Source organism: Glycine soja, chromosome 11 (assembly GCF_004193775.1).
Source record: "Glycine soja cultivar W05 chromosome 11, ASM419377v2, whole genome shotgun sequence".
Classification (NCBI taxonomy): domain Eukaryota; kingdom Viridiplantae; phylum Streptophyta; class Magnoliopsida; order Fabales; family Fabaceae; genus Glycine; species Glycine soja.
In genome coordinates, this window is record NC_041012.1 from 1,510,517 (window position 1) to 1,527,024 (window position 16,508).

At 31.9% G+C, this 16,508-nt stretch overlaps 2 protein-coding genes across 2 annotated transcripts; one reads left to right on the top strand and one right to left on the bottom strand.

The window, feature by feature from the left end:
- Positions 1-507: 507 nt before the first annotated feature.
- LOC114376890 (protein SGT1 homolog A-like) lies at positions 508-5,367 on the bottom strand. The gene is made up of 8 exons (XM_028335200.1): positions 4,750-5,367; positions 3,674-3,845; positions 3,047-3,143; positions 2,870-2,935; positions 2,282-2,417; positions 1,641-1,723; positions 1,053-1,157; positions 508-928 (listed from the first exon to the last, which is right to left on the bottom strand). Exons 1-8 carry the CDS (start codon positions 5,105-5,107, stop codon positions 821-823), a joined length of 1,125 nt encoding a protein of 374 aa, XP_028191001.1. The 5' UTR covers positions 5,108-5,367; the 3' UTR covers positions 508-820.
- A 6,622-nt stretch (positions 5,368-11,989) lies between these two features.
- LOC114375836 (endoglucanase) lies at positions 11,990-15,143 on the top strand. The gene is made up of 8 exons (XM_028333698.1): positions 11,990-12,245; positions 12,420-12,632; positions 12,968-13,168; positions 13,413-13,490; positions 13,604-13,756; positions 13,879-13,987; positions 14,250-14,416; positions 14,631-15,143. The coding sequence occupies exons 1-8, from the start codon at positions 12,006-12,008 to the stop codon at positions 15,003-15,005; spliced, it is 1,536 nt and encodes a 511-aa protein (XP_028189499.1). The 5' UTR covers positions 11,990-12,005; the 3' UTR covers positions 15,006-15,143.
- Positions 15,144-16,508: the final 1,365 nt, after the last annotated feature.

The following is a 16,508-nucleotide window of genomic DNA, read 5'->3' on the forward strand; positions in this document are numbered from 1 at the left end:
TCAACCTTAATTGAGACTTTTGGTTCCTTTAATTGTAAAAAGTAACAGTTGGTCCATCCGTTAGATTGCTTCTGTTGACGGTCAATATATAAACATTGATCAAGTAATTATTGACACTCAGTGCCCTTTCCCCCTCCTACTTGTATGGGAAGGATATACATCGCTGAACCAAGAATACTAACGAAGCTCCATCATTAACAATGTCTATTCACTCATTGCGGGAATGTCTTGAGGAGTGAGAATGGAGCTAGCTAGAAGGACTTTCACTCACTTCAGATGGAAAATCGTGGGTGGCTTTGTGCTAGTTGAAAAACTTGAAATGACTAAGACAGTTGTTTCCTCCCTTAACCGGGATTTAACCAGAAACAATAGATTGAGATGATTGGTCATTAGAATCCACAAGTGGACCAAGAACTGGAATACTTTTTCCTGTCACCTCTAGAGTAAACAATCAAGTTAGTCTAAAAAATTCCTGAAATTTTGAAAATCTCAGTCTGACTCAACTAATGTTGAACTTGTAGAGAGCATCTTTGTTTAAGCTGATCTTCATACTTAATATTTCCAATATGTGATTCACAAAAAATAAAAACCCGATTTTCCTCATGTTTAGCATTATCAACATACACCAACAAAATAAAATCCACTTCCACAGCAAAAGCAAATTAGGTCATTCTCCCAGCTAATTACTTTCTCCAACACAAAATAATAACGAGTTTACAGAATTTCTTTTTCTTTTTGCATTTATTTGTTGGCAGGAGTTGGGAGGAGACGAACTTGAACTCTCACAAGCATAAGCTTAAATGCATATTTAAGTACCGAATCAATACTCCCATTTTTTCAACTCCATACCTTCTGGAGCACTGCCTTCCACCTTCTTTGATCCCACTTCTTTCCAATCAGTTGATAGCACTGTTCCATTTGACTCCAACTAAAAAAAAGCGTGCAATTAAAAAAAGGAAAATGGGGCAAATTTTAATGATTTCAAAAACTAAGAATACTTAGCAGAAATAAAACGCATGAATTTCAAAGCAAGCAAAGAATGGATATCTTACGAAAGACTTGCTCATTGCTCTCCTCATGTCCTCATCTGCATTTTGGTAAATATCACGGAACAATTTACTCAAAGCAGCATCACCATCAAGCTTTTCTTCTTTCTCCTGAAAGGCAGACCACATTTTCATCAATATTTTTTAGACATGTTCCACAAAATTATGAGGTAGTGAGGTACAGATTCTGTTTGATCTTGATGTATACTCTTTGAATTTTTTATTATAAACATATCATGTAGGTTTACAATTCAGGTCCTCCAGCAGTTCAACCAAAATTTATCTGGTCCTGTGTCCATTTTAAAATCCTGAATATTTCAAATTAATGCAAACACTACACCCATCCCTCAGCATGCCAACAATATCGACTCTCACTGCTGTTAAGGAATTGAGACACACGCACCATCTCAATGTCAGAAAGGTAACCCACATCAGTAAAAACACAATCATGTCAGCAAAGACATTGCCATAATTGGCCGATTTTGCTGACATAAAAATATTTTGTTGATGTACACACAAACAAGTACACAAAGTTAATATTAAGCTTAAATTATCCCAAAGGGAGGGGGGGAGGGGGAATGGGAGCTGGCAAACCTCTTTTTTCACTTGAGCTTCCAACTTATCCCAATCTCTTGTCCTCGGTTTTGATGATGGATATGCAGACCTTTCAGATTGAACTGCATATATACACATTGAGAGTAAGCTCGCCATCAGGAAAGTAATAGCAGCAAGTTACATTTTCATTTATTCAATTAGCAATTAAGGCAACTATCAAAGGTATATGAACCTAGGGAGAACTACACCACAAAAGCTAGCTGTTGTAGTTGGAGAGCCCAAGACCTTATAAATCCCACACAAAAATGCCATACTTGTGGGACTCAAGTCCCATACCTTGCAATTGGATCTTAACATCCCACCGCACTCCACAGCCACTGAGCCCATGCGGGTTGGCTGTGCACTAGCCTTTGTTACTAGTCCTGGGGGAACACAATAATGCCGTTGCCACCACCTGTGCCACTCTTTTGCAGCTAAGAGACATGGGAAAAGGTACCAACTGATAAGAACCTTGAGAGAACCACACCACAAAAGCTAGTTGTTGTAGTTGGAGAGCACAAGGCCTTATAAACCTCACACTATAATCTCATACTTCCAAGATGGGACTCAAGTCCCATACCTTGCAATTGGATCCTAACAGAATCACAAAAAAGGATAAACTAAATAAATAGTCATCTCACCTATCGGCCTATTTATTATTGGGGGAAGCATATCCTTGCCATATTCCAGAGATGCCCAATTAATAGCTTCAGCTTTTGCAAGATGGATTTCAATTTTGGTTGACAACACCTCAACTCTGCAGTTGTTGGGAATGATCTGTTTTGCTCGTGCAGAAGGAAAAAGAAGGTTAAGTCACTAATAAATTAATAATGAATTTGGATATTTTAAGTTGCCATTTGTCAGTTAAAGGAATTCTACACCAATTCATTCCAAATGAATCCCTTAAAATTCTATAATTGAAGTGTCCCAATACAGGATATCTTAAAAAAAAAGGAGGAATTAATAAAGACCCCTCAGACCCACCAAGCAAAAAAAATGTTTTGCTTATTATGCATCCAATGTCTGCATGATGGTGAAATAGGCAAGCAAGCTCAAGGTAGACAAAGCAGCATCTTTCTGTCACTATACTGACAGAAAATAGTATCTATTGTATGCGATATTCAAAAAGATAGTACATCACCAAGCACGGACAAGTGAACAGTATCCTATTGTATGCTATATTCAATAAGATAGCATATGACCAAGCATGGACAGTATAAATCAGTTACCTTCCCAAACAATCGAGGTTGGTAATGATAGGCATCTTGGCCAGGAACGTCAATAGTAACACTAAGCTGTAATGTTAAAGAACTTCAAGTTATCTGGAGAGTTATATATGTAAAACATGAAGAAATCAAGCAAGAGTAAGTAAAGGGAAAAATGAAGCACCCATTATATAAACCTACCATCTGTTCACCGAAGTCAACAACTACATCGCTTGCTGATATTCCTTTTGCAAATAGTGTCACAACCACTTCTTCTGGCTTCTGGTAGTATTCATGCCTGGTTAAGCATGATCAACAGGTTAGTTGAGGAGGCAATTTTGACACACACACACACATATATATATATATATACACAAATAGAAATATGCATACATACAACAAAGAGAGACACACATACCAAAAAAATAAACCAAATTCAACTTAAGTTTTTAACATTGTCACATGACATATCAACAAATTGTATCCCAAGGGTAAAGCGACCCCCCTAGTGCATATCTGATAAGCCCTTTGTTTTGGAGGAAGTAATCATTAAAAAGAAAAGCTATCCCAGGAAGGTTTTGATTAAAAGCTTTTTGATGATCTGATAATAAGCTTAATCAATACATGAACCTAGTAATATGATTATAAATCATAAATTATCATTTTAAATGTTCTACTTAATGTTTCCTATCAACCATCTCCAGGGGAATTGTAGGTAAAAAAATTAAAAACCACGGGAGTTGTGAAGCTGGTTATACCTTCTTGTACAAAATTTAATACGATAAGACATAACAGCAAGGATTAAAGAAGAAAGACAAGAGTGAGAACCTGTATTTTGGTCTTTTTAGTGTGGCTTCATTCTTTTGGGATACCAAACTGTCTCCTTCAGCTTCTTTAGTCATCCCATCATTTCTATTGCTGAAATGGGAACCATTACCAGACGGTACAGATGTTATGGACCCATTTGATGATAAGGTGCTAGTAAGGCCACTTGATTCCTCTGGTAAATGAAATTCAAGAAAGCACGAGAAGCATAATTTTTCATTAAGCCATACAATACATAAGAGTATGTTTGGATAGAGAATTTTAACCGAGGAAAGTAATTTATCAGATAATTTAAATTTCTTTAATCTAAAATTCATTATTTGGATTTTTTTTATGAAAAATTTAAATTTTTGAAATTTTAAAACAGAATTTTAAATAACTAAAAATGTTGAATTTTAATTTCCTTCTAAAAGGTGAGAAATTGAAATTTTCTTCTTGATAGAAGAACCTTCCAAAACTTTCATGTATTTCCTTTATAACCTTCATCTTCTCTTACAGCTGAAAGTTCCCGAAATCTCGTTTTCGAACTCACGACCCTTCTCTCATGCCGATGATTTTCTTCTTTAAGAAACACCTCTGAGCTCGGGAAGGGTCAATCGGATGCGAGTGTAGGGGAACACATAAAACTGCACCCGCTAGTAAGGGAGCAGGTGTGGCTGCCCATCACGCGACAGAGGTGCTCGCTGGGGCCGGGCCATGTCTTGTGTCGTTAACTGAATGTTGTGATCGAGTATGGTGGTATACGCCGTCGTGTCACGGTCTCCCGTCACTCCCTATGCTGCATCACCATTTTTTTACCATTTTTCTCTTTGGAAGCCCATCAACTATATATTCTCTTCTCTTTACATTCATTTCTTTTCACCCTCACAATTTTATTTTATCAAAACACAAAAATTTTAAAATAAAAAATTTCAATTGAAATATTTGAAATTCTTAGAATTTAAAATTTCTCATCCAAACACATTCTAAATGAATTTCAGACTTCAGTAGCTACTATCTAACAGACCAAAATCTGATTAATTGCTAAGTGTCACTGCATTGAAACCTAAACAAGAAACGAGGACGTTTAGTGACCTAACCTGCTTCAATGAAGCGATCACATTGTTGAATCAAGTTGGCGAATCGTGAATCATCTTGGGCAAAAGCAGCACCGTTTTGAAGCGCTACCTTGGCGGTGTGATATTCTTCGAGTTTGATACAAGCGGTGCCTTTACGAAGATAGGCCTTGGACAAGGAAGGGTTTAATTGGATGGCTTTGTTGGCATCGGAAACGGCTTCAGTGAAAGCGTTGAGTTTGATATGGGCTTGGGCTCTGTCCGCGAAGAGATTTGCGTCGTTGGGATCCAATCGTATGGCTTCAGAGTAGAGATCAACGGCCAGAGCGAATTCGTCGTCGAAGAATGCTTCCTTCGCTTTCTTCTCCGGCACCGTAGCCATGAGCGTCGTTTAATTCAATATTCAATCCGTAGTGTTGTGTTGTTCTAGACCCTTCTCTTCATTCCTTCTTTTCCCGAACCCAAAAACGCTTGCGCTTTATACCAAGCACCAAGAAACGCACTTCATCAGAGAAATGCTATATCATCAGACGACAAGAAATCAAATAATCCTCCGAACGAATTATTTTATAAAGATCTGGATTATTGATAATTAATCTCTATATCAAAAATCTCTCTCTTAATTAAGTTTTTTCATTCACAAGTTTCTTTAAGGGGATCCAAACTATCATCAATAACTTTACTGATAAGATTAAATATTTAATTAATTTAACTTTTTATCCTTTTTTTTTCTTTCCAAACTTACCCTCTTTACAGAGGACTCACATCTCGTCGGATTTACCTTGATTTTCACTGTGTTTTGTTTCATCAATGCTTTGACAACAATGGGTGTCTTTTAAATGGACTTCACGACCATAATTTCCTTGGCCAAATCTGTGTGGAATGTGGATGATTACAAAGGCGAAAATTGGAAAAATAAAACCACTTTGAAAAGTTTAAATTAATTAACAGTTAAATAATTATTTTTTATCTCCAATACATAGAAATATTTTTTTTATTATGTTTGTTCTAACTTATACTTATTTTTCTTACTTATTGTAATGTTTATTTTAATATTATTTTTGTAATCATTGAAAATAAAAATTAAATTATATTTTTAATAAATAGTTATTTTTGGAAATAATTGTGAAAGCTTTTAAACATAAAAATAACTATTGATCTTAATTAATATTTGGTTGGAAGATGTTTACATGTTAACTGGATCTTCATTTTTTCGGTTAAATTCTCTAGGATATCTTAGCATTTCTCTATTTTTATGCAAGTCATTTTATTTTTATGCAACATTTTAGTTAGTTTTAGTCTTTTTTTACTGGAGGAAAAATTTGTTTGAATTTTCAATAATTTTTTTAAGTAATTTCAAACGGTTTTTTTAGTAATTTATAATATCAAATATTATATACTTCATTTGCAAATTATTATATATTAATATGCTTTAAATATATAAAGTAAATTTACACTAATTAATAATAATTATACTTCTCTACTTAAATAATTACTAGTATATTATCTTTAATTTTTTTTATAAATATGTATAATTAACTATCTTTTTATAAATAAATTGAATCATATGTATGAGTTATGTTAAATATACAAAGAATAATTTTAATTACTATGGGTCCTTCAGGAAAGCCAACATTGAACTAAGACCATCTCACAGAAGTTGAGCTTTTAAACGCAAGAAGCTACTGGAAATGGGAGCAACTATTTTATTTCTGTTTTCCTTCAATTTAAACTTGTACTTGTAATCGCAGTTGTCACACATAATCATCATCTACAATGAAAATTGAGTTTGGCTTTTTGCCTTATTTGTTTTCATACGGGAGGGAGAGGATGGGATACTCCCAGAGAAGCTGATGAGGTGCTTGGTAATCCATTCACTTTAATACATTAAACCATTGGAAACCAGCTTTGTACCTATAAATAGTACCTCATTTGTAGAAATATAGTAAGAACTAAGAACTCCTCATTCTCTCCGTTTTCTTTTTATCTCTTCTCTCTATCTTCTCTACTTCTAAGTTATTTTTCTTACAGTTCTTGTATTACCAAATAATCTTATTTAAGTGAACTTATTGTAATCAAATAATCAATGCATACTATCTTATAAACAACCCTGGCCACATAGAAATAGATAGCTAATCTTGCACATAAATTATTTGTTTATAGTGAATTGAAATATGAAGCCAGACTAGAGAATTGCTTGTCTCCAAGTCTGATCAGGGAGTGGAGTTTAATGTAAGTGATGGTACGTTAGTGAGAGTTGAGCATACTGTCAGCACCTACTACTATAGTGAGTTGTGACTAGTATTATTTATAACTTCTGAGAAATTTTCTTAGGTGCTTAAAAAAGGATGCATTTCTTTAAGTATTTTTAGTGTTATTCTCCAATCAAAATTAATAGTTTCACAATGATAATTTGCATAATAAAAGTTTGCATTAAATGACTAAATGTCAGTATACTGAGATGAAAATTTAATTTTGATAGGAGAGCAACACTAAGAACACAGAAGATATTGTACTTAAAATTTATCCTTAAAATAATCATAAGAAACTAATCCATCCATGAAATGCTTAAAGATTAGTGTTTGGAATAGGCTATCTATATGCACAGCGGTGAAGACAATGGGGCGAGGTGGCAGAACTGTCTAAATAAGTAGAAAACAAAGAGTTGAGATGTCATAGAGATTTGCAAAACGTCATAAAGAAAATAGAGATTTGTAAAAGTTACAAATTTTATTTTTAAAGAACAAAAGTTAAAAAGTTAAAGAATAAGTGGATAGTTAAAAAATCAGCTGAAGGATAAAATATTAAAAATGTCTAAAAATATGTAGAACAGAACATGCATATGATATCGTCTTTATTAATTATTATAAATTATAAATGATGTACTCAATGTATTATATTTGAAGTTAATAATATAGACTATAGAAACCCAAAATGTGAGTGATATTTCAATTTTTGCTAAACAGCCACTGTAGCTTCACCAAAATATTTCTGCTGCTTTTTCATTATTGGCCATCTTTTCCATAACAGAGTGGAGTAATAACATTTTTTTTTCAAAAGTTAAAATTAACTAATGTATAAGTTAAAAATAAACTCTTAGAAAAATTAATATAAGAAAAAATTTACAAATTAATAAGTTAATTTTAACTTTTGGAGAAATTTATCTTATTTTTTCTTTTTCTAGAAGTATTTGTGATTTTTTTATCGGACCATATAATATATATCAGTTAAGAGAATGGATTGGGTTATTAAATTAATTTTGGTGTACACAACCATTTACCTGAAACAAGTTTGTAGACTTAATTTTAGAGACTACTGGACTCCATAAATGGAGAGAAAGAAGTCCAAATTGCATATGGCAATTCTCGTTATGGATATTAGCATTTGAGGGAAAGAGAAGTATTAAAATACTCCGATTAGTGCATAAACTATGCAAATATTAAAATAACAGCTGAATTGTCCCATAATGAAATCCCATTCCATATATCCGAATCATGCAAGTAACGCCTAATTCACATGATTTCAGTGGCACTGAGATAAGTGTCTTTGCTCATGTTCCTAAGATAAGGAATGAGGCCTGGTCATTCAACTGATGAATGAACCAAGTATTCAAGCCAGCTTGTGGCATTATAAGAAACCAATTCAAGCAAAAGCACCCTCTAATTTTATATCCAATCATAAAGTAGTATTATTATGCATATTCTCAATTTGTTAAGAATAGTTCCACATAAGATCATTCATAAACATGATAAGTGCTTATATAGCTGGGTAGGCCACCCTCTTATGAATCGGTTTTTAAGGAGCTGGTCTACCCACTTATCATGTTCATAAATGACCAATGTGGAACTATTCTTAACACTCATAAACATTGGGTAATCATCATCCACAGACCACAGTCGTACGTTCTATGTACAAAAATGCTATTAACAGCGTCTAGAGCTCAGAAGAGCCAGAAGTTAGGATCCAATATCTCCTCGAGAAATATATAGTATGTTCAAATCAAAGGAAACTTAGGAGCGATGATACGTATATACTACAAAATATTTGGCAATTTAGAAAATATTTGTCCAACCTTCCCCGTCATTCCAATGTGCTAGCTACAGCATACCTGTTTAATAAGCGTTAGGCTCTGTTATTAGAAAGCAAAATTGCTCAGGCAAGCACACGAAGGTGAATGCAAAACTCAAATGATATGCAAATAAACCTAACTGTGCAAACAGTAAAAATTGTACAAAGTAATGGATACGTGTAATTAGTATGTGCGGTATTAATGCATTATTCATTTTCGTATTCTCTGAGCACGGAAGTAAGATCAATTTGAGATTAAGTATATAGACAACTATAAAAAGAAGGTAATTAAACCTTATATGATTTGCATGTGCATGCATGTTATCGCTAGTATTTCTTCTTCCCTTTTTCTCAGGTTAATTTACGTTGAGTGTGATAAGCCTAATGCAATTGATTTGTCTTAGTACCTTATTTGAATCCGAAAGAAAAGAAAAACAAATCTATCCATATGTATTGCCGAAATATGTGGTGAACAATGAATAACGAAGCTGATCGATATTCGAACAATATTGCAGCAAATTTCTCGGAGAATATGGCATGTCATCCATGTGATCTGTTGGACATTAATCATTCAGGAAGAGGATCCAAGTGGATGGGAATAGTAATCGCCGAACACGGTCGTCAATCAAAGTCATTAAACCTCGGAGCAAGTAGGTCCCACCGAATTTGAGGTAAGTTGTACTTACACTTTTCTATAGTCCTATCATATTAATTAACATCTCATTCACACCTATTTCTTTCTTTATTTGTCTCTTGTTAGTTAATTAACATTTTTTAAGTTGTTTTCATCTTATAATTAAAAAGTGTCCAAATATTTTTTTAAAATAATATTTGGATGCTCCATTATTTTAAAAATCCAATTAATCTTTTTTATTTCTCTTTATCTTTCTTCCTATCATATTATATATCACATATTATAACTATATTCTTTAATGCTTTTTTTTCGTCAATTAACATTTAGGATGCCAATATATATTTGTAAGAGTGTTCCTCGCTTGTTTGGTTCGATTTTTTATTAAAAAGTCATTCGAACCAAACATAAAAAACATATATAGTTCAATTTTCATTTAAAATAAAATCTGAACTGAACCAAATCAATATTTTACGATTTAGTTTGGTTTGATTTTTATGGTTTTTATTAAAATATTATTTCATTAAAATTTATATACTTTCTTTTCATATATTTTAAATAAAATTATATTAAAAAATTGTTGATAACAATTTACGAAACTTATTAATATGCTAAACATTTTACAGTAAACATCTATTTTATTTATTTTAAACAAAAAATATCTTAAAAAATTATCTAAAAATGAAAGTAACATACATTGTATAAGTTTCATATGCATAACAATGCAAGACATTATGAAATTCAAATGATACACACGTAAAATGTGTAACTCTAAAGTAATATAAGTATTAGTATATTTATTATAGTTTGATTCGACTTAGATCAATTTCAAAAATATAAACATGGACTGAATTGAACAAATTGGTTTGAAAAAAAAAATTATCCAAAAAAATAAAAAAAGAATCAATTTTGTTTGGTTTTCAATTTTTTTTAACGATTCTCAATTTTTATTTTAAATTAATTTGAATTTGAACACCCTTATATATTTGTCATATTTTCATATCCGTGGACAAACATACCGTAATATATATCGGACGTATTTTTTTTTTTCTGAAAAGTTAGGTCATTGTCTTAATCGAAACATGAGAAGTGCCAATATTTAGAAATGGGAAAATTTTCATATTTATTGGTTTCTTATTGATCCTCTTCAATGAATATTGAACGATTAAATAGGAGAAAGAGATATGAATGAATCGTCCCAGAGAGCTTTAAAAGTGTTTCCATATATGAAACTTTTTGTGGCAAGTGAGTATGTTTAAAAGTGTTTCCATATATCTTATTCATCATGTATGAATTGTCTGTTTGTTTAGAGTTGTTGGTTAAAAAAACTGTTTTTCTAATAAAATTAGTAGTTTTTAAGAAACACTTTTTTTTAAGAATTTTAAACAAACATGCCCAAATTTGTTCCATCTTCCATATATATTGCCTATATTCTCTTATTCTAATAATTTGAGATTAAAATATTTTTCAAATATAAACGACTAATTACAAGATGGAATATTTAATTGTGTCCTTATATAATACAATATATAATTATTTTAGTATTTTTTAGAACATTTATTTTAATAATTTAATTATTATTGTAAAAATCAATAAACATATTATATATGTTTATTTATAATTAGATGTCAAAATATTGTATAGTTTCTCTTAATGCGTGTGTGTGTTCACATGTAAAAAAAATGCTATAATTAAATAACCGAAGTGAAATGCTATAGATTAAATAACTAACTCTGTGCCTGTATCAAATTGAGCAATTAGAATGTGAAACGTCAATGGCCATCCCCTTTCTTGAGTAAAGAAACATATCTATGTAGCGTTTTGTAAAAAAACGGATTCTAATTGAATTATATTATAATTGAAATTAAATCGAATTGATTTTTTTAGTTCGATTAATCGAACTGTTTTTTACTTTGATTATATTTTTTTATTTGAACCATTTTAAAATTAATTAAAAATTAATTTAATTTAAAAGTATCTTTTTAAAATCAGTTTAATTTTCAAGTCATTTCTAAATCAATTTAATTATTTGAATATAAAATTAAAATAATTTGAAACCAGTTCATTTCTCTTTTTTCTAGCAACTAGTTTTTGCACACGATGTATGTATGCATGATGCCTAACCTTTTAATTTCTTACCTAACATACTATTTAGACACCAGAATCTATTGCGCCACTTTCTGTATGAAAATTGATAATCTTAGGTAAACCCCCAAAAAAGAAATATTGGCAATCGTAAAGGAGTCGCACATGAAGAAGAAGGCATCATAAACACGGAAAACAACATGCATGCATGGCGTTAATTAAGAGGGAATGGGATACGGAATATATATATCTCTTGTCCATCAACACTTACACCATATGCACCCAATATCTCCGTGACTCATTTAGTCTGACTTATATTGATTAATTCTCATATGCATTATAGTGATCACTAGCTATACGTCAAGTTATCTCCCATTCCACCTCCACTTCATCAAGTTATGTAGCAGTTAATTAGGTAAGGCCGCAGACATTCTTCCTCTATATATACTAGCAATAACTTTAGCTGAATCCTTCAGAGTTAAGAGAGCCATATATCATGGGGTACTATTTGGTATTCGTTGGTGTGTTCTTGTGGTGTGCCATGGCTAGTCACATTAATGGACTAGCCATGATGGATGGAAAGTTAATGAGTTCCTCGGCAAATAATTATGACTATGGAGATGCTCTTGGCAAAGCCATCTTGTTTTTTGAAGGACAACGCTCGGGGAACTTGCCCGCCACCCAAAGAGTGAAGTGGAGGGGAGACTCCGCTCTCTCTGATGGCAAACTTCAAAACGTACGTATGACATAATAATTAATCCTACATTGCAATAAACTATATATAGTTTTGAATAAGACTTACATATATATATATATATATATATATATATATATATATATATATATGATTATATTTAAGTGTTACATAATTGATAATTGATCACATATCTATATATTATATCTTTGGCAGGTGGATTTGATTGGAGGATATTACGATGCTGGAGATAACGTCAAGTTTGGATGGCCAATGGCATTTACAACTAGCTTATTGAGTTGGGCTGCTGTAGAGTACGAGAGTGAGATATCTTCGGTGAACCAGCTTGGTTACCTCCACAGTGCTATTCATTGGGGCGCAGACTTTATACTGAGAGCCCACACTTCCCCAACCACCCTCTATACACAGGTCCTTTTCTATATTTAACAAAGATATTGATTTTTTTTTTTTGTCACAATGCAATACAACAGTAAATTAAAACCATTTTATAAAATCAAAAAATTATATATGATGCCTAGGCTATTTCATATCTTGATTTATATATACCATGAATGGGGGGAGGTCTTCTTGGCTAACCTTTGACAGACAAGCACAACAATTTAATTACCGAGTGCCATCAAATCAAAACCTAAAAAACTAAATAAATAATTGAAAAGAAAAAAGGTGCAGAATTAATGACATGTGTTGCTATTTGGTGATATATATATATATATATATATATATATATATATATATATATATAGGTGGGAGATGGGAACGCTGATCACAATTGTTGGGAGCGCCCGGAAGACATGGATACAGCAAGGGCAGTGTACAAGATAGATGCTAATTCCCCGGGAACTGAAGCCGCAGCTGAGTCTGCTGCTGCTCTTGCTGCTGCTTCAATTGTCTTCAAGAAAATAGATGCCAATTATTCCTCCACGCTATTAAGCAAGTCAAAATCAGTAAGCAATTTAAGGAGCATGATTTTTTCATTCGTGAATCATATATGATGAGCAATTCGCTCTCTCTCTCTCTCTCTCTATATATATATATATATATATGATCCATTGGTCAGAGTTGGGGCTTTCCACTTTCTTTCATTATAATTAAACTCCCCTCAAGTACTCCGATTGAGCTCTTGTACGTATGATAACAGTGTATATATATTAATAACCTATATATATTATAACGATGTGTGTTTTGCAGCTGTTTGATTTTGCAGACAAGTATAGGGGTTCTTACTCGGGTTCTTGTCCATTCTATTGCTCGTACTCAGGTTACCAGGTAATAGACGAAGATACTGGTCCTGGTTAAACATTTAAACTCTAATTAAATATTTTTTCATAGATCATTAATTCACTAATTAAGGCCGTTATTTCGAATTTTATACAAAAAAGGATGAACTGTTATGGGCTGCTTCTTGGCTATATAAGGCGAGTGGAGAAAGCAAGTACTTGAGTTACTCCATAGGCAACCAAGGTTGGAGTCAGGCGGTGTCTGAATTCAGCTGGGATAACAAATATGTTGGAGCTCAGACATTACTAACGGAGGTCTTTATAGATTTAATAAATTAATAACCAGTTAACTATATATAGTGTAACAAAATTCTTTTACTTATATATCTTTAGTTTGAAGGTTATAATTCTACTCCGTTTCTATTTCTTTTCTCCAGGAATTCTATGGTGGGAAGAAAGACTTGGCCAAGTTTAAGAGTGACGTTGAATCATTTATATGTTCAGTGATGCCAGCAAGTAGCTCTCTACAGATTAAAACAACTCCTGGTATATATGTATACATTATTAACTAAAAATTTAATTATTTTTTATTATATATTAATATTAACTAGAGATTCATGCATGGTATTATTGGTGGAAAATATAAATATTTTTTTATTGATAAATAAATATTAATTGTTAGTTTTATTTATTTTTTAATAAAAAAGATCATGATTTTTTTTCTTAATCATCCAACCAATTAAACTATAAGGCAACTAATTAATTTTGTTTCATATTCAATTAATATTGTGGCTGACGGATCACTCAGGTGGGCTTCTATTTACTAGAGACAGCAGTAATTTGCAATATGCCACGAGCTCAACCATGGTGCTATTCATTTTCTCTAAAATCCTAAACAGAAATCACATTGATAGAATACATTGTGGTTCTGCGCTTTTCACCCCGTCTCAGATTAGAGCCTTTGCAAAAACACAGGTATACGTATATATACGAATCTGTCGTATCAAAAAGTTATTTTTTGGGAAACAAATTGAAATTCAACGTAATCAACTATTGATATTACCTAGTATAATTAGAAGTTATCTAAACTTTAAAAGCTCACATAGTAGTTGCTAGAATTGACAAAATAACAAAAAAAGGTTCATACTTGTCATTCTATTACTGGATATAATGTGTGGGTGGCATGCAGGTGGACTACATACTAGGAAGCAATCCGATGAAGATGTCTTACATGGTGGGATTTGGCAGTAAATACCCAAAGCAATTACATCACAGAGGCTCATCCATCCCTTCAATCAATGTTCATCCGACCAAGGTGGGTTGCAATGATGGTCTCTCAGTTTATTACAATTCTGCTAATCCAAATCCAAATACTCATGTGGGTGCGATTGTTGGAGGCCCCGATTCAAATGACCGATTCAGTGATGCAAGATCTGACTATTCCCACAGCGAACCTACCACCTACATGAATGCTGCTTTCGTGGCTTCAGTGTCTGCTTTGCTTGGCAAAACGACCGATCGAAACCAAATTCAGGACTCTGCAGTTTCCCCATATCGATGCTAGGGAAACTAATGAAGTTAATTAATGTAACATAATCACCGATTATATATGTGTCAGTGGTACTAGTTATTTACCCTGCCATATATTGAAACTCCACTTTTATGGGCTGGTATAATAAAATCATACGTACTGTTTTACCAACTGCCAAGTGCTTGTGTGTTGTTTACTTGTAGAAAAGGGAATTTGACTTTTGTAAGCACAATCAAAATTTCTCCTCAAGCCATTTCACATACCTTGTTATTTCTATTATTCAAGCAAACTAACTCTTAGAATAAGTAGGTCTTATTCTGAAATGCACAAAATATTTGTTAAATTTAAAACACACACAAGCCCCTATATCCTAACTTAACGTAATACACAATTCTTTTTTTTTTTTTTTGAAGTGACACAATTCTGATTTTTTTTATAAAAAAAAAGGAATCAAGGGAAATTAATGCAACCTAATACCTTTAGTTTAGGCCATTGTGTGACGGTGATTCACTCCTTTTGGTCAAAATATAGAAAGAAGTCGTTCTCCCTTACAGTTGGGATAGGTCGGTGGCTCAAGGCTGAAGTCGGTGGATTGATCCCTTGTTTCCATTAGCGTAAAAAAAGAAGAGAGAAGCAGTTAACAGCTGTTATTTGTGACAGAGGGTTAAAAGAAGCAGTTAACAGCTGTTATTTGTGACAGAGGATTAAGAACTGATATGCTATCGTCCTAATTTTCTTGGTCAAAGTAAATTTTTAAGAAATGTCGACAATTTGTGAGAAATTATTATATAATTTGAATCACCATATATGTTCACAATTCTAGTCAATTATTTTGTAATTTTTTTTGTTAAATTGTGATTTTAATTCTCTTAATTTCTCAAATTCATAATTTTAGTCATTTTAAAATTTAATTATAATATTTGAGCACTTATTTTTATAAATTAGTAATTTTGACCTCTTGATATATTATTAATAAATAATTCTGATTATTTAAGTTATTAAATTAATTATTAAAAATTAAATAAAAAATTATTAATCTTAATTTTTCATTATCATAATAGCAGTAATACTTTATTATGATTAATAGTCTTTTATTAAAAAAAATAATTAATAATTTTTATTTAATTTATAATTAATCTAATATTTTTAATATTCATAATTATTAGTTTGTCATTTATAAGGAGACCAAAATAATAAATTTATATAATTAGAAGGATTAAATATTATAATTAAAAATTAAATGGACTAAAATTATGAATTTGAAAAATTAGAAGGAGAAAAAATTGATTGAGATCATTAAAAGCATAATAATACCATACAATAATTTGTCCAAATTTACACCTAAATTTTCTCGACTAAACATACATATGTGATCACTCTTCCCACACACTACTATCCATCGCTATGCAAAATTTCCGTGTCTGTTTAGAAGAATTTGTTTTTCTTTTTTACTTATTTTATAAGCTTGAATAAATAAATTTCATTTTAATTTCAATAAAATATGCTAAAATTTTGTTAAAAAATATTTTGTTTTGC

Coding starts and splice junctions, on each gene's coding strand:
- LOC114375836 (XM_028333698.1), top strand. CDS start 12,006: ATGGGGTACTATTTGGTATTCGTTGGTGTGTTCTTGTGGTGTGCCATG. Junction 12,633..12,967: donor CAACCACCCTCTATACACAG/GTCCTTTTCTAT, acceptor ATATATATATAG/GTGGGAGATGGGAACGCTGA. Junction 13,491..13,603: donor GCTCGTACTCAGGTTACCAG/GTAATAGACGAA, acceptor TATACAAAAAAG/GATGAACTGTTATGGGCTGC.
- LOC114376890 (XM_028335200.1), bottom strand. CDS start 5,107: ATGGCTACGGTGCCGGAGAAGAAAGCGAAGGAAGCATTCTTCGACGAC. Junction 3,846..4,749: donor TGATCGCTTCATTGAAGCAG/GTTAGGTCACTA, acceptor TTCATTTACCAG/AGGAATCAAGTGGCCTTACT. Junction 1,158..1,640: donor AAGCTCAAGTGAAAAAAGAG/GTTTGCCAGCTC, acceptor TCTGCCTTTCAG/GAGAAAGAAGAAAAGCTTGA.